Source organism: Terrapene carolina, unplaced genomic scaffold (assembly GCF_002925995.2).
Source record: "Terrapene carolina triunguis isolate 2854851 unplaced genomic scaffold, T_m_triunguis-2.0 Scaffold130, whole genome shotgun sequence".
Taxonomy (NCBI): domain Eukaryota; kingdom Metazoa; phylum Chordata; order Testudines; family Emydidae; genus Terrapene; species Terrapene triunguis.
Genome location: NW_020664481.1, coordinates 14,322,410 through 14,342,926, shown reverse-complemented (window position 1 = coordinate 14,342,926; position 20,517 = coordinate 14,322,410). Strand labels below are relative to the sequence as shown.

Here is a 20,517-nt window from a genome sequence, read left to right as displayed (position 1 = left end):
ACAGATCTACCAGGAGGAGGAGGAGGAAAGGAGAGGAAAGGGAGGAAGCAGCAAGCCCCACAATCTTTCCAGAGCTGCCTTTTTAATATATACATGTCTATTTTGTTATTTATTTATTACTATTTTCTGGCACTGTGGGTTCCTTTCATTTGCTCCTGATCTTGGATGTTTGACTCAAAGCAAAGCAAGTGTTGCAACAGTTAAATAATAATAACCTAGATCTCTGTAAAATAAAATAAAAAACAAACGGGTTCCTATCAGTTAAGTGCAAAGAAGCGGGGGGGGAGGCTTGGCTGGAGGGGGTGTTGGGGGAACCAGCTGAGAGAGAGCTAGAGAAACAAGACACACGAGCTTCCCAGGGTTCTTGGATCTGGGGACAGAAGTGAGATTGGAGAAAGTAGAGCGATGCCAAGGAGGAAACAGCAGGCACCCAAGCGGGCTGCAGGTAAGGAGAAGCCATCCACTTACACAGCCTCTGTGTCTCTTCACTTCTTTGAATCCTAACCTCCTCTTTTTTTATTATTATCATTTAGGGTCACCCGTGATTTTCTGAGCCGGATCTGCCCCCCCTCCCCCGCCCCCGTAACTCTAACAATATTGAATCAGTTTCTTTCCTTATTGCCAGGAAGATCTTTACTCTGAAATTGACGATCCGTGTGAGGTTCCCCTCCACCCGCCTGTGTCTAGTGAACCCTCTTCTTTTTCTCTCGTCTCCACTCCAACTCGTGTTCTTTAGCTGTAATCCTTTCCTTGTTAAACTTCCCCCCACCCCAACTTTCTTCCACTCGATTTCCCTTCTCCCTCCTCCCCACTCGCCCCCTCCTTTGATGGTTCTTGCATTGCTTCCTTATTCGCCTTTTTTTTTTTTTTTTTGGATGGTAGTTTTGTTTTTAAATGCACGTTCGATATTTTTTAAATATTGTCTTTCGCCCTGTTTCTGGTGCAATTCTAGACGTGTGTGTGTGTGTATGTGTGTGTGTGCGCGCGCGCCTGAAATAGTACAGGGACTGTCTCTGTTGATGAACCCGGTGGTGAAGTTCAGCCTTTGATCATCGGTGGTGAAAACTGCAACAGGAAATAAAATTTAAACATTCTGACTGTTAGAAGACAATCCACATTTTCAAATCAAATTCCTCTTTTGTGTTGCCCCCGAGGTTACACATTCGCAAATGCCAAGTGGGGTTTGCAAATATTTTGTAAAGAGGAAAATAGTTTGCAACTTTGGAAGTGCTTTTTTGTTGTTGTTATTTGTGGAGAGATTTGTTGTTGTTTTTTAATTTTTCAAGCCAGGAAAAAGAAACAGACCAATGGGCCTGTACAGTAAATCGCTTCAAAGAGTTTTCTTTTAGGCTGCTTAATTGCTTTATATTATTTAAATTGTGTTCTGGGGCTTTGTTTCTGGGAAGTGCAATATGGAAGTTCATTTTTCTTCTGCCAGACCCACCCACTGAAAAATCAGCTTTCCAGTTGATTGCCAGCTTTGATTTGACATTTGATTGATCACCTGTCATCTTGCTGCCTTTGATCTATTCATTCTTGATACATATCAATAAATCACTCACCATGGTAACCCAAGTGCCAGTGACGTAAGTCTTGCCCTCTAGATTCTCTTAGCCAGAAATGCACAATTATTATCTTGTTTGATTTTTAATGTTTCTGTGTGTGTATGTCCCGTCTTTAGCTGGATTAGTGCTTTAAAGGAAAGCTAAGTTTTGTTTTGTTTATGAGTTAGGGATCGTCAGCTAATTCTCCCCTCCACACACCCACACTTTGAATACCCCTAGACTTAGTAGATTATTATATCTAAAGACAAAATGTATGGGCAAGTTTAGTGACACACTTGAATAAACTTTGAAAAGTAGCATTTGGGGCTTATTTAAAGGTAAATGTTAATTTTGGAGTCCTGGGACATAGGAAACTTATATAAACTCATCACAGATCTTACCTTCTGCTTTATTTACACCAATTTAGGACACTAGTATGTAGACAGTCTTCTGGGGCATGCCCATACACCTAAGCAGAAGGTCAGTATATTTACTTGACAAGGAGAGATCCCCTTTAACTACAAAAAGGTAGTTAATACAGGAACATATCTATTAAAAAGAGCTCTGTGCCCATTCATTATTATTGTTTTTATTCACAAAGAAAGCGTCTAGCACTGGATGAGGCATTAACATTTTCAACTTGTAGGATAGCTTCCTCCCATCACCCCCCCCCCCTCCACATACACACATCCGCTGATGATCTCAATGTTAGAATTGTTTCCTTTTTCTTTTGTTAGTGTTGTGAGTCTTCATTTCATTTTGTGTTCAAAGTAGAATTTCAGGTCAGAGTATGTGTACAGTACAAGCATGTTGGGGGAGAGGTAGCTTTGTTGGTTTATGGAAACAGACGCTTTAGAGTAAGTAAATCATTATAGATAATGTCCATGTTGTCATCTACCAAGACTTCCCTGTTGGAGACCCAGCAAGATATGCTGTTGCCCTGAAAATAACTTCATTACTATTATTATTATTTTGTTTATTATTATACTTGTAAAGGCTCTTAATAATAGGCAGTAATTTTAATTACCATAATAACTAGGGCATGTCTCATTCAGTAATCTTATTATAAAAAGTGCACTGGTTCTCAGAGTTGCACTGCTTTGATTATATTTGTCCTCAGATCAATGTTGTTTCAGATGTGCAAAATACTGGACATTTAACGATAATCCAGTTGCACCCAACATGGCAGGTTTTTATACTTACAATAGTTCTCCTGCTTTGAACGTGTGTGCGTGTGTGTGTGATTTCGAAGAGCACACTTGCCTGTTGTATATAGTTCTCAAAACTAACTTTCATTTTCATGACTAGTATTGAGGTTCTGTTTCGTCTGGTAAAACAAACAAAGTGACGCTAGACAGGATGTGCAACAGAAAACGAATCGCTCATCAAGGCAGATGCCAATGTTCCTTTTTTACGTCTCTGATTTGAAGGATTTAAAAAATGTATATTTTTTAATTTTCACGTTTTAGTTTTCGTACCTTCCACAAGTTCAAGGGCATTGGCTGCACTTATTTTGTCTTGGTGGTGGTAGAGATGTTGAAGAAAAGTTTGCAACTTCTAGCTTCTTTAGGTAGTTAACCTCCCAGGGAAGAAAAATGATAAGCCTTATGATTCTGGACATGTCTGCTTTTGTCATTGCTTAAAATTAAATACTATGCACAACTGTAAATAATTACTACCATGCACTGACTTTGAAAGCAGGTTTCTAGTTTGATTAATGAATAATGTAAAGGTTAGAGAGAACAAGCAAGTGAATCAGAAGTGAAGTCCTGCTGCTAGATGAAAATCTATCTAGAGAAATATACATGGCAATTTTGTCCTTTTCTATTATTAATTTTGAGCCCTGTGTTCCTAAGAAATATATTACAGTGTTGTAATGAAACAAGTTATTGTAATTAGATAAATGGGACACTATTTATGTTTGATTATTAGGTCTTTTTGGTCTCAATTTATGGTTTTAAAAATACTTTTTTTCACATCAACAAAAATGTGATCTTTCTATAGCTGACTCTTAGCATCATTCTTTTTCACTATGATTTGGATCTCTCTTAAAGCAGATGTTTAAATTTCTTTATACCAGTACCCAATATTATGTCATATTTTTATTTACAATTATATATTATGTTTGTATTGTACTTTTTATCCCAGTAGATCCCAATTACAGATAATGGGCCCAATTCTCCTCTCACACCAGTGTAAATCATGAATAACTCTACTGACGTGAATGGAGTTGCAATGGTGTAGAACTCTCATGAGTAAGAGAAGAATCAGGCCTTGAATGTACTTCACCCATCACTGAAATGCAGCCACCTCTGGGGCAGAACCTGGGTAGTGATTCTGCACCAATGACAGTAGACAACAGAGGGGTATGGGAGCAAACTAGAACTGCCATTTTGATGCTATTTTTATTCTTATGGATACGAAATAGCTTTCAAACACAATTTCACTGGATTATACTCTGCTTTCCCCCTGCAGCTTCTTTAAATGTGCATATTTTATTTTGTGATTGTGAATTTCTAGTTCGCTGCTTAGTGATAGTAAAGAAGAATTTGGACTTACCATCTTTTTGTGCTGAAATTTTGTCATTGTTTCTTTCATTCTCTTTCTGTTGGCTATCTGAGAACCAAAGCTCCTGAAAAGTACAGCAGAAACAGCCCCCAGCCACATTTATTTTGTTTATCGAAGCTGGAGATGCATAATGCAGATTTTGTTTTCGTGAAAGTCCTTGTGTGGCAATAAACACAAGACTGTTAGCAATCATTACTTAAAAGTTGCAATTTGCACCTTAATAGAACAGGTTATTTAAATAGAAATGTATTCAGCAGGGGAAACCCTGCACTCTTCAGTGGGTTAAACTAGATAACATGTTAGATCTGATTCTCAAGAAATATGTACATGTAACCCAGCAGGGTTGTTTTATTTTTAATGTTACATTTATCCTTTATTAAGCAGCTAATAGAAGCAGGTTCCAAGCAAATGGGACTGAATGGAACTGTGGGAATGGCAGAGTCGCTTTGTTTTAACATCCTCCAGAAAAGCAAGTGCACATCAAAAACCTCTAAATATCTCATGCCTCGGAAGGAACCTTCAGTTACTCTGCACATTATGACACTGACAGATGACAAAAAAGCAAAGGTGTTCACAAACAAGAGGAGGCTTCACCATTCTGATTAATTAAATGATTTCCAGAATAGGTATTTCCTCAGCTACCCATCCACCAAATTAGCCACCTCTGTTTTGGAATTGAGCTGCTAAGTGATTCCTTCCCCCACATCCCCACACTCCACGTTAAAACCTAGGACTGAATGGGACAGGAGTCGGTGAGCGAGGTTCTTTGGCCTGCAATGTGCTAGATGATCACGATGGTCCCTTCTGGCCTTAAAGTCCATGAGTCTATGAGTCTGACTCAAAAGTTCATTTGTTTCAGTTGTTCATTGATTTCATTTTTAATCTGCCATATCAGGACACAATTCATTGGCCCCCAGAGAAAGATTAGAACTGACAAGGAATTCAGACACTGCCATTGTAATCTGAAAGACAATTCCATCAGTAATTGGGATCTATGCTTTTAAAATACTTTTTAAAAAGTATTTATTTAAAACAAAATTATTTTGCCTAACTGGTTCTACTCTTCCATGCCCTGTAATCTCAAGGCCATATAATTAAAAGCAGCTGGATTTTGCCACTTCCTCCCCTTGCTTTTCCCTTCTGACTCAGTTTCCCATTAGCAGCACCAATCTCAAATAACCGCTTCCATAGACCAAGTCCCTGGGGTGCCAACTCACCACCATAGAGTTGCTGTGATTCTTTCCCCCCTTGCTTTACTTCACATCCAAAGAGCACAACACTCCAAAGAGCAAATCCAGACTCCTCCCCTCCCCGCCCCCCGCACCCTACCCCTCAATGCTGTCAGTTGCTGTGGCTGCAGCTCCCAACTTAGCAGCAGCAGCAAAGGGAATGGAACCATACTCTATCAATTACAGTTGGAACCAGATGCTAAACACCTATTGTGTTAAGCTATTGTACAGACCGTAAGAGCTCAAATGTAAAAAAAAAAAAAATCGTGTTGGCTAGTTGGGAGCAGGGGGAGTGGCAGAATGAGGCCTGGTTGTTCTAATGGATGATGTATTATTAGTAGAGCCAAAGTAAAATGATGCAAATAAATACTTTCTATTTAATATCTATCAGATTGTACTGCAGATATTGAGACACGCGAGTGCCACGTTCATCCAAACTCCTTTAGAAAAAGGAACCCACCAGCCTTTTTTTATTAAAATAGCTCTTTGTTTTCCCCTTGCTCTTTCCAAAATTAAAGATGTTTGTAAAGTTTTACCTCCAGAGTGTGCTCACGGAAGCAGAGAGACATTTTCATCTGTCTCAGAATCAGATATTGGAGTCAATTGGAAACACATTACTCTCACAGTTGAAGCCTTACATTTCATTCGTGCAACAGCAGTGATTTTTCATTACCTGTTTAATTACAATAATTTGCATGACTGAGGGCCCAGTCCTGCAGTACTCACTAGTGATTTTGCTTCACTGGGAGTTCTGCCTGTATATAGACTGTAAAATTGGGCTGTTTAGCTGCAAAATAAAACAACATAGTTAAAAAAGAGGGGGTTGGTGTCCAAATTATGGGCCATATTCTGCCAATAGCCTTTAAGTAGAATTTACCCTTGGAATCTAGGGAAAGTTCAGATTATGCATTTATGTACTGATAGTTCTACATTCTTGTTTTCTAAAGTTGGTATAACCACTGCATTTTATTTATGTTGCTACCTTACTCTTTAAACATTTTTTGATTGTTTTGCATTTATTATTGAATATTATTTTTCTGGTACCAGGAGCTGATTGGGCCTTTAAACAGCCTTTTATAATGTTGCAATCTACTGTCTCAATTCCAGCAGAGAGACTCAAAGAAATAGTATGTAAAATGTTTTGAAAATCAGGGCCCTAAAAGTTCCATTTAAGTTTAGACATTAACATCAGTTCTTTCTCATTAAGGTGACCCTGACTTGAGGCTATTGGATCTTGGCTCCTTGTCATTTCTGACCACATTATAATAACGTCTTTTGCAACTCAGAAATACCTTGGTTTCCACGAACAGACGGGGAGCAGTGTATTTTCAAGATTTCAAGGGGAAATGCATCATAAAAGCACACTGTTTCCCATTAGATTTACACATCCCATTTTTAACTATTGCTGATTTGATTTTTTTTTTTTTATTTTATTCGTTGCCTTGCGAGGTTTTTCAGGAGGAAAGAAAAGAAGTTGGAAAACTGGTCTTAGAATCTTAGTGCTTCATTAAATGTTTAATTTAGACAAATGAAGAGGTTCTTTGTTTTGCAAGAAGAAATTATTATTCTTCCCTCCATCCCCCACACCCCCAACTCATGAATTAGGAAAAAAATAAGTCACAACAATAGCTACAAAATGACAGGAACAGACTCTAGGTTGTTTTTAATGTGAGGTATGCAATGATCATAGTTACTGGTAAAATTCCACAGCAAAATGGAACCATGCTATGTTTATAGGAAATAGATCCTCTTGGAAGACGTACATATGCATACGTGTATGACAGGCAGGCACCCACGCGCGCACACACACACAGAAAAAAGAGAGACAGGCATTTAGCTGAAATGTGGATGCAAAATTCTTACCGATGTGAGTGTGTAATTGCAAGAGTTGTGGCATTTTTAAACCATTTAAGCCAATTTATTTTAATCATAGTGGTCAACTTCTACAGTATAGTAGTCTCATAATATATGGTATTTTCTTTAATCCTCAGCTTCTGGATTCAGGTGATTACATGAGCATCTCAGCGTTTATTTCAAAAGAAAAAAAAGTTTTTAGCTTTAATGGTTGTGAAGATAAGCTTGAAAACATGAAATCAAAAGGCTCCAATACCAAAAGGAAAAAAGAAACCACTCAAATTTATTATTTTTAAAATCTCGTGCTTTTTAAGCCAGTCTCGTGTATTTTGAAGGCCTGATTTATGATTTTTGAACACTTTGTGTTGTTGGCAATATTGCTTCTGACTCCTACTTTGAACTGTCTCTGTATGTATATAGGAATAGAGATGGAGTAGAGTTACTTTACTAAAGCTAGGCCATGTCTACACAGCAAATTAGTGTTCGGCAAACTGTTGCACTGTAGATTCATATCCTGGCTTGCTGCGCACCAGCTCACCATGTAAACAGGTGACTTAGTTACTCTGGACTTACACTGGTGTAACCAAAAGCAGACTTTAGCCCTAGTCTGAAGGATCAGACAATCTGTTCTTGAGCCATGGCTTTCCATTGTAGTTTTATGGAGATTGCTGCTAGTGGCAATTACATCCAAAAAGTTAATAGCCAATAGCTGTTCTCTTTAGACATAAGGACACAATAGAACTCAACTTTACTTCAAATAAAAATCTTAGGTAAAACTTGCAACATTCATGCTGTATTTTTATTGTATTCATGTAAATGAGATGCTGTCTTCTTTCTTTCATCTCTGTTCATTGTATCTATTATATCTCTATCTCATTCTTTTCTCTATATTTTCCCCTCGTTCGGCGTGAACTGTTATCTAATGATACTGTATCTCATTAAAGTTACTCATGATGCAAAAGGGACTATGGTAAGCGAAGCTTTTAGAAAAAGCAAAGCTGCTGAACATATGGAGAAAACACAAAACAAAAAACCTATCTCAACTAACTCTTGAAATCAGATCAAATTAGACCAAAAACATTTTACAGGTAGAAGCACTGTACTGGAAAGAACAGATAATTTTTAATATACATCCCCACTTGGCAAATATGAGGAGCAATAAGGTTTTAAGGAGCTTTCTGGCTCTTCCTGCATCTCTCTCAAAAGACTCATTTAATTGGAAAGCCTGTTGTGCTTGTTTTTATGTATGTAAAAAGAGAAAAGGCCCGATTTCCCACTAGGCCTTGTATTCCAGTCTAGTATAATCGGAGGAGGTTTTGGTTGTTTTTTTAAATCTTTCTGTTCTCTGTTAATATAAAATTAAAACCCACAGATTTTAACTCATAGAAAATCTCATACAATATTGCTTTAATAAATTTAAAAAATGCTGTTTAATATTCCCAAAGCCTCTTTCCGACAGCAGTGTTTGGTTTGTTCATGTGGGATCGGTGCACAGTTTCTGTTGAAAAAGAAGCAGTATGCAATGCTTGTTTTTAATGAAAATAATTATATTCATTGGAATCCGCTGATAACAAACGGGGGCCTTAGTGAGACTCCGTTTACAGTGGACAAGAATGAAAGTCTGGGCTTGTTTCAGTGCATCAGAATGTGCAGGCTGCAATCCCATTTATATCACTGACCCTCTGCTCAGAGTGAAGTTGTTCTGTTGGGGGAAAGAAAATACTTTACTATGAGTGGGTTGCATGGGATGTAAATAATTCAGTGTAAACTACATTAGGCTTGTTTTAAATCACCATCACAATTAATCAGACCTGCAATTCTAGATGTGCATGTTGCATCATCTCATCTACACCCTACAGGGTGAGTGGACTGCATAGAAAAGGGCTGGATCTTCATATGATTTAAAATTTAGTACCAAAGGAAAAAAAACCTGTACAGACACCTTTTGGGGAAATGCTCCTTGCGTTGATTTCATTTAGCTAAAATGTTGGCCTGCAAAAACATAATTTTTTAAAAATACATTTTTCATCTGTGTCAAAACATTCATAACTGTAGTACAAGTAGCATTACATTCACATGTGAAAAGAAGAGGAAATTAAGCAATTATATTGATCTGTAGCAGCATTAATGTTTTTGATTTAGCTGCATAGCTCCCCCTGATATGCATGGGAATTGCAAGCTTCAATAGGAAGAAGCAGTGGAGCACTTAGATCACTTTGCACTTAGATCGCTCATGTCTTTGCATTTCAAAATATTTTACCAATGTCATTTGCTGCTCAGAATAAACTAAATGAGGTAGATTGGTCTTATTCCCATTTTATAGATGGGCAAATTTAAGCTGCCTTGCTCAAGGTCGCATTGCAAGGCAGCAGCAGAGATAGAATGGATATCAGGAACCTTGGTTCTTAATTCCCAGCTCTATACTATCGTCCATAGCCAGCTCTTTGCCACTTACTCCCCACAACCTCCAGTCATAGGGGGCATTCCTAGGTGAGTCTGGGGCATAGCTGAATGAGGGAGGGAACATGGCCAGAGCAGGATAGCTTCTGTCACTCTCTAGCCAGTGAGATGGCTTCTCAGAGACTGTTCTAGGCAGCATAATTTAAAGTAGCCTGTAGGCTTCTCTAAGTCACTCTCAAACCCATTTTTATCCCAAATAAATCCCGGGATCAGAGAAGTTGCAAGGTGGCGTAGTTACCTGCCCCCTTTGTCCTGTGCTAAATGCAGCTTGTTCAGACCAGGGATCTGAAAATACATGATACACAGGTGTCCGGAGAGAGAGAGTAACCCCCAGTATAAGCTGTAACAGAATATTCACATTACCCTTCAGACACTGGCCTGGAGGTTGTTTGAAATTCATTGCAGTAAACACAGAGGCTAGGATTTGCAAAAATGGGTTCCTAAAGTTAGGCTTATGAATCTTTATTTAGGCATCTAAATAAGAGGCCTGATTTTCAAAAGCAGTGAGAACCCATCAGTTCCTATTGGATCTTTCCTCACAGATCCCATTGGCGCTAGTAGGAGTTGCAAACATAAGTCAAGGGCAGTGTTATTTCTCTAGAGTGAAAATATATGTATTGGCTGTGGGAGAAATATGAAGGCAGGTAATAGCTTATGGGTGCATTAAGGGTTGTTGGCCTTTATTTTCCCATTATCTGGCCTCTTGGGAATGGTAGTTACAGGTATTATATTGACAAGATCTCAGAGTAAATCTTAGGTACTATACGGCCAATATACCATACCTGAGAGACCCCCTGCTATCCTGTCTACGCTCACAACACCTCAGATCAGCTGGGCTGTTCATTCCATCTGAGATCACCAGGCAGGGCCTTCTTCACTGAGGCTCCAAGGATTTGGAATGCTCTTCCCTTTATCAAAGTTCTCCAGGGGGATCTTTTCAGGTGAAGCTAAATGTTTGTCTCTTTGTTGCTGAGTGGTAGGTTGTTAGACTGTGTATGCCAGTTTGGGCATAGTACTGGCTAACTGGATCTTGTCTCTGATTATTGATATTCATATATTTAAAGTGCTTTGACCTCCTTGCGTTTAAGCCCCTTAGAAGTAATTCATGATTATTTATTGTTGTTATAATTGTTAACTACTCTGATGTCCATTCTCCTTTAGGCTGAAGGGAGTGGTTCCTGGTGCCCCACCCACAAGCAATATCCCTATATCCTTTCTCATCAAACATCCATGCTCATGCATTTCTTGGCATGTCAGGGCATGTCAGACACTGTCATTCTGTTCCTTACAGATCATTTGCAGAATGCCTCCCTTTGCTCATGAAAATCTGGAACAAATGTAATCAAGATACATTATCGTTATAGTACAACAAATACAAGCTGAACTGTGCAGATTTCCCCTTAAAGCACCTCTTAATATGTATTGTCAAAATGTCTAAAGATGTCTCTTACTCATAAGCATTTAATTATTTGTGACACTTAAACAAATATTCAGAGCAGAGAAAAAAAACATTGGTATTAAATATTTTCTCTTGTCAAAAGGTAACAAAACGTCATCTAATACAGTGAACTCTTATATTCACTATTTCCAGTAAACTTACATTATACCTGGAGATAGGCTTGAACAGGATTCCTGAATGCAAGTCCTTGACCCTGAGTTTTGTGTGGAAGGGAGGAGTTGTGTTTTGAAATCCAGACTAGAAGCTAATTCTATTCTTAAAGACAATCTCAGTAGCGATCAGGAACCCCAAATCTCAACAGCCCAAACTCTGGGATGGTTTGAAATCTGGAGTCAAACTCAGGTCCCAGTTCATCAAGATGCTTAAGTTTGTGCCTGGCTTTAAGCACATGCGGAGTCCTAATCAGGGTCTCAGATGTGAATTTTGTAGCTCAGGCCTATCTCTCAAGCATGGCAAAAATACATCTTGAGAAATTTTAAATACACTAAAATATTGTAGGTTAAAAAAGAACAATTTGTGGATGGACTTCCATTTATCGTGGTATCTCTTTCAGGCCATTTAAGTAGAGAACTGTCAATCACACAATACTCTTCTGTTTTACCTCCTTAGGCAGCCATTGAAATTGTAGAAGTTGGGCTGTGTGATGACATTACAAGGAAAAAGGGTGTACTGGGTACAATAGCAAAACAATAGAGGCCTGAGGGCACTGTGAGTTGTCTGGATATCAGGATTATTATTATAAGCGGAGCTGGAAGTGATGCGTATATTAGAGGCAGAGCTATAAGTGACGCCTATAATTAAGGTTGCCCAATACTTTCCTTTGTAAGACCCTGTTTCGGTTGCTCAGCCATGTCTGAAAATGAAGTTAGGGGAAAATATGTTGTTTTGCCAATGTACAAAAATACAGACAGTCATTTTGTTGCAAAATTTTAGCACCACCATGCTCTGCAGCAGAAACTTGACATTTGGCAGGGGGTTACACTAGATTCAGGGAGATACCTTTTGATGTCCCCATGACCATCCACCCAAATTTGGCCAAATTATAAGCCTCTAAAAATGGCCATTTGCACATGCTCAGTAGAGATTTGTTAGAAGCTGGCAACAAAATCCTCCGACTATTCCATCTTCACTGAGCATGTTCCATCCTTACAGAGTTCCCATGACAATCACACTGAGTATATTTCACCCACACAGCACTCACTAAGCTCCAGACAGGGCTGAGCAAGACATATCCTGCAATTACGTCTCCCTGCTGATGGGGGCAGCTGAGGTGCTGGGCAGAGAGCAAGGACACTGTTTGTCTTATGCTTCCAGTATTCACCCTGCTGGTGCCCAGGCAGCAAGGTTAAGGAGGAAATAGCCTCACTGGAATGCAGAAGAGTGAACAATAGAATGAGGAGATGGGAAGGCTCAGGTGGGGGAATAAGAAAAAGTGAAACAGGAATAGATTGGGGGGGAGGAGGGCAGGAACAGGATAACCTGTCAGAAAATATTTGCAAAACCCACTGACAAAGTATGTGCCACATCCCCCTCTAGTGTCTGGTTCACGTAGAGGTTAACGGTCTACTACTTCTGCCAGTTACTCCATTAACTCAAATGGTAGTGATCTGTGCTGTGGATCTAAAGGTTCCTATGCTGCTGAAGCCCTGTGCAGGGATCAATATAGTTCCACATGATGTTTTCTTCAGTTTGCTTTTTATGAAACCTAAAAGTACAGTAACTCCTCACTTAAAGTCGTCCCGGTTAATGTTTCGTTGTTACGTTGCTGATCAATTAGAGAACATGCTCGTTTAAAGTTGTGCAGTGCTCCCTTCTAACGTCGTTTGGCAGCCACCTGCTTTATTCACTGCTTGCAGGAAGAGCAGCCCGTTGTAGCTAGCTGGTCGGGGCTTGTAACCAGGGTGGACCGGTAGCCCCCCTATCAGCTCCCCGCTCCCCTAAGTTCCCTGTGCTGCAGCCACCCAGCAGGCTATCAAGGCAGTTCAGCTGTCCCTCCCCCCACTGCCATGTGCTGCTCCTAGAGACTCCTGCTTGCTGTGCAGGGGAGAAAGGGGGGGGGGGTTAATGTCAGGGTGCCCCCCTCCCCCCGCTCCTGCACCCCGCTTACCCCTTCTCCATATAGAGCAGGGAGGGGACACCTGACTGAGAGAGACAGAGGGAGCTTGGGGCAGCAGCTGCTGTCTCAACTTCCTGATCCTCTTGAAAAGACAATGCACTTAAGAGTGGGTCAGCTTACTTAAAGGGGCAGTGTGCATCTCTCTCTCTCTCCCACACACAAGGTGTGTGTCTGTCTCTGTCTGCTATGCTGTCTCCCCTCTCTCGTGTTCGAGCTGCCTTGTGTGAGAGGCTACATTAACAACAATGTGTTAACCCTTGAGGGCTCAGCTGAGTGCTAGTTCATCATTTAGCAGCAAGGCATTCCCTGGGAAATATCCTCCCTCTTCCACCCTCTAACTTCACCATCTCAACAAATCTTCACAATCATCATAGCTGTGAACAGTATTAAATTGTTTGTTTAAAGTCTATACTGTGTGTATATCTGTATAATATACAGTTTTTTGTCAGGTGAAAAAAAATTCCCTGGAACCTAACACCCCCATTTACATTAATTATTATGGGGAAATTGGATTTGCTTAACATCGTTTCGCTTAAAGTCGCATTTTTCAGGAACATAACTACAACGTTAAGCGAGGAGTTACTGTATCCCTGTTTCATCTAGTGCACTGGAGGGACAGTGCTTAGAGCATCTGAAGCAGCCATGCATCTGAAGAAGTGGGTTTCTTACCCACGAACGCTTATGCCCAAATAAATCTGTTAGTCTTTAAGGTGCCATCAGACTCCTCGTTGTTTTTGTGGATACAGACTAACACGAGTACCACCTAATAGTGAAATAGAGTTGTCTATATTTGTTGCAGAAGTTGCAAGGAGTGTAGTGAATAAGGCAGGGGACTGCAGAAAGAGAAGGGATAGTTAAGATGGTGGAATGCCACCCTGGAGAATTGGATTCTATCCCTGCCTCTGCCATATATTCAAGTCACTTAAACTGAACTTTCCACAGGGGGCCACTGTGTGTTCCTTATTTTCTAGGTGCCCAACTTGAAACATGTGGGACCTGATATGCAGACGTGCCAAGCGCTCACAACTGCAACTGAAGTCAGTGGGAGCTGTGCTACAAAAAGCTAAGTGTGCTGAAAAACCAGGCCCTATGCTTCTCAAGTTGGGCACCTAAAAGTAGTGGACCCTTTGAGAATTCTGGCTTTCATTTTCCTGTGCCTCAGTTTCCAATCTGTAATATGGTGATAATACCACCTCACTTCACAGGGATGTTTTACAGATGAATGCACTAGTGATTGTGAAGCAGTCACATGCTACAGCATTGAGCACCATGAAAAAGACAATTAGGAAAGTAATAATTCTGTATTCTGTGCAGGGTTTGAATGGTGTGCAGTAAGTAAGGCCTGGGGCTGCACATTGAATGATGAAGATTAAAACTAAATATTGAATAGTTCAGGCACTGTGTAGTTTTTTTATTTTATTTTTTTATGCAAGATATAATATGGGGGAGCAGTATCGATGTCAGAAGCAGTGTTGTCTGGTCAACTGGCTGGTGGTAGCACAGTTGAGGAAATAGTTGGAATAGGGCCTGGAGGAGTGATTAACTAATATACTGTAGGTGGGTAGGAGCAAAGAGCAGGAAATACTGGCAGTTGAGAAGCTGTCGCACAGAAGAGGCTGAGCGAATACAAAGAATAATGCCAAGGGATCCAACCACTAGATAGCTGTTCAGATAAATGGGGCTGGTAGTCTGAGTTCTGTTTTCATGCCAGAGCTTGTAAACTGCTTAGGCCTGATCACTGCATCATTTGCATGTGTGAAACTACTATTTATTTCAGTAGGAGTTATGCTTCTGCAACCAACAAGGTCCTTTGTTTTACTTGGGGGAGACAGGGAAGAGAGAGAGAGGAAGAAATGCTCTTTTTATTGCATGATGGGAAACTTCTCTTGGAAAATCAATCCTCTTTATATGGAAGCCAATAGCAAAATCCCACTGGCATCAGTGAACGCAGAACTGAACACCTCTAAAATGTTCTTACAAATTTGTGAAGCCCCCAAACTTCTTTGGGCTAAATAAGTAAATCCCCGAGAGTGTTATCTGCAGCTGAACTACATGCAAACACACACAACCCTTTTGCCGTCTCTGCAGGTTTATTAGAGATTTTTTCATCTTGCGAATAGGGTTAAACAAAGGTAAATCATTTTGGGACATATTTACTAGTGTGTGGGGGAAATATGATGATGATACTTACATCTGTGTTTCCACTTGTTTACACTAAGGACATTGTTACTTAATCATTCACAAACGTCTCTCAAACCCCTTCCTTTATTTTTTATAATCTATGAAGTAAAAGTAAGTTCACATTTGATACACTTTGGCTGGTGATCTCAGTGTGTGTGGGGAGGGTGGAGGGTGGGGAGTTGTTGCCATGGAAGTATATTAAAAGTTGCCTTTTTGTCTTTATCCTCCTTCATTATCATTGGGGGGAAATGCTTAGGTTCAGTGGAAATTTACTATTAAAAATGTGCAAAGAAGGTACATAGGACCAGAGGAGCGATTATGAGTTTCTCCAAGGAAATAAGTTTATTTTAGCCAGCATCCTCATTTGGGAATAGGTTTACAATTCCAATATATGACATCTATAATTTAACCTAATATATTTTTTTCAGTGATGTAATGGGGAGAGTGACCTGGACTTTGTTAATGTTCCCCTACTCACTACATTCCCAAAGGCAATGTAACATTCTAGACAGTGTTTTATATGCCCTGATTAAAATGTAACCTATTCTTGCATTTCCTGTGCAGTGACCTGTTAGTACTCATAGACAGAACACTTAAAGAACAGTTACACAAGAGATATTTCCAAATGTGTATAATATGCAAGAGTTTTTATAACATTCTTATTTCATTTGAAATTGTAGCTACAACAGGACCCATTCAGATGGTACATTGATTTAACTTTTTAATTCACTGTTTTGCTATGTCAAGTAAAATAAACGTTTATTTTTAGCTCAATTTTTTGCATTGTTAAAACTTGTAACCACTTGCTTTAAGCTGGGGATTCTAAAGGGACCTGAATTATAAAGCTAACGTTTTGTAGCTGCTCTCTCACAAGTCCCCAAAGAAGAAGAAGAAGAAGAAAAAAAGAGTACAACTTTAGCAAAAAGGGCTTTTATATATCTATCAATTATGGAAACACCAGCTGCAGTGGATTACAAATGTGTTTGGTTGATTGTGATTGTGTATGGGAAAAACTCTCACTAAAGGCCAGATTCTGATCTCATTGTCTTCAGTGAGACACCAGAGTAACTCCACTGGCTTCAACAGAGTCATTCCTGCATTATGCCAGTGTGGGTGAGATCAGAATCTGGCCCTAAGCTTACAAAGTCCCTTATGCTATATCTTACCCTGTATTTGCACACATTGCTTGAAAAAAATGATGTTGCAGTTTAGACATGGAGCTCAATCTATGCCAAGGGGAGTGTGTGTGTGGTAATATTTTAATAACCGTGACTGGAAAAACTGTGGCATGAATCAGTCTTGTTGCTTTGGTTTTTGATGTACTTTTTTTTAATATATCCAACAAATATAGTTTGGCTTTTTCCCCTTTAAAAACAAAGAAAAAAAGAAACCACACAATAGCAGTTGTTTGACAGTCCTCCAAAGATAGAATAGTAAGATATCATGAAGAAAAATGTGTTATCAAGACAGCAATGAGAGATGGACAGTACAGAATTTTGGTGAGGTTGAGCTCAAGAAAAATTAGTGTGTCAAAGTGTGTACAGGTCACATCACTTCACTGATATCCTGCGGTAAAAAGGTAGCAACTTAAAGCTTTCAGTGGATCAGCTGCTTAGATATTGTTTCGTTCCTCTTATAGTATTATGTATCATTCTGGGACTACTTGGTTGAGACCTGGTTTGCTTTAACATCAAGTAACTGACATATCAAGGTGGATTGTATATTTTACAGTGGAAATGCAATTTTCTAAACTCATTTAATCCTGGGAATGCTGGTCTTTTCCAGGCTGTCAGACAAATGAGTATGTTGGAGGTCATTTAGATCTGTCTGTCTAGCTCATCTAGCTAATCTATCTCATTTCTAATGTGCCCATCACCTTGGTGTCTAGGTGTAAACTTCCTGTCCAAGTATCAGAGGGGTAGCTGCGTTAGTCTGTATCCACAAAAACAATGAGGAGTCCGGTGGCACCTTAAAGACTAACAGATTTATTTGGGCATAAGCTTTCATGGGTAAAAGACCCCACTTCTTCAGATGCATGGAGTCGAAGAAGAAGTGGGGTCTTTTACCCACGAAAGCTTATGCCCAAATAAATCTGTTAGTCTTTAAGGTGCCACCAGGGCCGGTGCTACCATTAAGATGAACTAGGCAGTTGCCTAGGGCGCCAAGATTTGGGGGCACCAAAAAGCAGTGCCCCCAATTTTTTTTTACAGCGTTCCTCCCCGAGCGCACAGTTGCCGCTCCACTTCTCCCGTCTCCCAGGCTTGCGGCGCCAATCAGCTGTTTGGTGCTACAAGCCTGGGAGGGGAGGAGAATTAGAGCGGGGGCGGTGTGCTCGGGGAGGAGGCAGAGCAGAGGTGAGCTGGGCTGGGGAGCTGCCGCACGGCTGGGGATGGGAGGCGCAAGGTGGAAGTTTTGACTAGGGTGCGAAACTTCCTTGCATCAGCCCTGGGTGCCACCGGACTCCTCATTGTTTTCCTTTCCAAGATTTATCTTTGTGTCTTTGTTAGCTGTGGTAACTTAATTGAGTTCTAAGCAGTTTCAAATTCTTCTCTGTAAAGCTGATACATTTTTGTAGAAATAGTGATTCATTTTGTAACCTTGCTCAAAATTTCCTCTCCCTGTACTACATGCTGTGTGCTGATTGGCTATTGCCTTCCTACCCCATAGGAAGCTATATTTTGGAGGTGTGGCATTACATGAGTCTGGGGTTTGGTCCACAGGATGAAATTCACCCATGTCCACTAACTTCCTCCTGCTTATTTATTTAGAAGCTGCTTTCACTTAGTAGCCATCCTTGCTTAGTAGCTGCATTTTTTCTATGCTCCTTTGCCTCGCAAACCACAGGGGAAAGTAATAAAATGTAAGAGAATTTGTGGCTTCCAAACTTATATTTTCATGTAGACGCCCTGGGTTCTGTTAAATTTCATTGCTTTTCCCTGCAGCCCATTTTGGAAAAGTGCATGGTAAAGACATACAAGATCAAAAAGTGGACGCCTGCAGTCTGTGCCAGAAATTTTGTACACACAATTGGCTATCTGTATTTGTGCAAGTGGTTACACAATTTGTGTGTGCATATTGGGAGAATGCATGCACGAATGGCTAGTTGGCTTCTAAAAAGTCACTGGCATGCACAATCACCCAATTTGCATGGATAATCATGGTAATTTGGACACACATATCCTGTAGGCATGTAGTTGCACCTGCATTTTTGTAAGCAGACTTTCCATTTTGAAAATTTGATCCAGATAGGATCACTATTCACTATTAGGAATAGTTGTTTGTAGACAGTAAATTCTCCCATCTAAAAGTCTGCTCACTGGTTGAAACAGGTCATTGGGATTGGGAATGCTGCAAATGTAGCTTTCTCAACTGTAATTGAATTTGATCTCAACTGTATGGTTGCATCCAGCCCCCTTTCTACTCTTCTCCTACGCAGGTTGAAAGTGTCTTTGTAAACCCACTCGTCAGTGATAATTTCATTGAGAGCCAGACATTTCATACATGACAGTGATTTCTAATCCCACATGGACACTGGCTGGTCTGAGATTTCAAACCCACAGCCCCTAGATACAACTAGAGAGTTCAGTTTATGCAAGCACAGTAAACTACTGCTCTGGCTTTTCCCTTAATCCTTTAATGATTGAGTTAGAGATGAATTACTCTTTGCAAGATTTAATTTCATCTCTGTGTGTTTGTAATGGGCCAAAGTGTAGACATTATTGCATTTCAGAGACTTTGTGTAATTTTCTTTTATTTATTAGCAGGGCTGGTTCTATCTGGAATAATAGCTGAGGCCTGTACAAAGTTGCAAGCGAGGAGCTTACCATATGGGGGAGGAACAGGAGGTCTGAGGACTTCTCCCAGTTGATCAAGGCAGAAAACGTAACCAGCACGATTGCTGATTGATACATCTCTGCATTAGAAAAGTGCAGTGACTCCGGCAAGCATTGGTGGCTTTTAGAGAACTTAAGTGTGTTAGGCAGAGATTCCAGTGTCATGATCTATCCTCCAACCTACATGAAGAAGGAGATGGTAATATCCTGCAGTTAATGGTGTGTTTTGTATAAAAAAAATGTTGGAAGGGAGATTGAGCTTTTGGGGACAGGCACTGTAATTTATTATGTGTTGTACAGTGCCTTGAACAATAGGTCCCCTCCTGTTTGTGGCCTTTAGGCACTAATATGGCCAGATTTTTAAAGGCAGCACTGAGCCACTCAGCATTGCAATGCCTAAGTCCCATTGACTTTCAATAAGGTTCCTAACTATCTAAGGGCATGTCTTCACTAGCAATGTTAAAGCACTGCCGCAGCAGCACTTTAACGTGACCGTGTAGTTGCGGCACCACCTCCCAGCGCTGGTGCACTGTCTACACTACCACTTTACAGCGCTGAAACTTGCAGCGCTCGGGGGGTGTTTTTTCACACCCCTGAGCGAGAAATTTGCAGCGCTGTAAAGTGCCAGTGTAGACAAGCCCCTAGTCAGTGGTTCTCAACCTGCAGCCTGTGGGCCACTTGCGGCCCAATCAGCACAGAGCTGTGGCCCATGTGACATCCTCAGGGCCATACAAGTAGTATTGTATGTGGCCCACATAACACAATATGCAGCCCACAATGGTAAATAGGTTGAGAACCACTGATCTAAGTCAATTAGGTGAGGCCACACTGAGTAGAGCCATGCTGATACCTTTAATAATCTGTGCGTATGGCAATAGAAACGTTAAATAACAGTATCAGGATGCATTGGTTTTCAATATTTTTTTGGGTGAAGAGACAAATAAAAAAATATGTTGGTGTCAAGTACTTGACCACTTAATTTCCACCATTAAGAGCAACACAAATGTTGTCAGCTTTCTTAGGAACAGGAATGGGTGAACTTCAAGCTCATTGGAGCTTTTCTCCAACTCAGATGTCAATACTTTGTGCTTCTCTGTTACTTTCATCTGAAGGTCTCAACATTCTATATAAACAATTAACTGTCCCAAGCTTGTGTTCCCTCATCCACTGGGAAGTCGGTAAGTTTTATCATCCCCATTTTATAGGTGGGTGAACTGTGACACTGAGAAGTTTAATGAACCAACAGAGGAGCTGAGAAAAAAAATTAGGATTT

General features: G+C 40.2%; 1 protein-coding gene across 1 annotated transcript in view; it reads left to right on the top strand.

Moving 5' to 3' along the window:
* The first annotated feature begins 363 nt into the window (after window positions 1-363).
* TSHZ2 (teashirt zinc finger homeobox 2) overlaps window positions 364-20,517 on the top strand; it is a 260,007-nt gene continuing 239,853 nt past the window's right edge. The window contains exon 1 of the mRNA XM_024215718.2: window positions 364-445. Within this exon, the coding sequence (XP_024071486.2) occupies window positions 406-445 (40 nt within the window). The 5' untranslated portion in view covers window positions 364-405. The remainder of the gene's footprint in view (window positions 446-20,517) is intronic.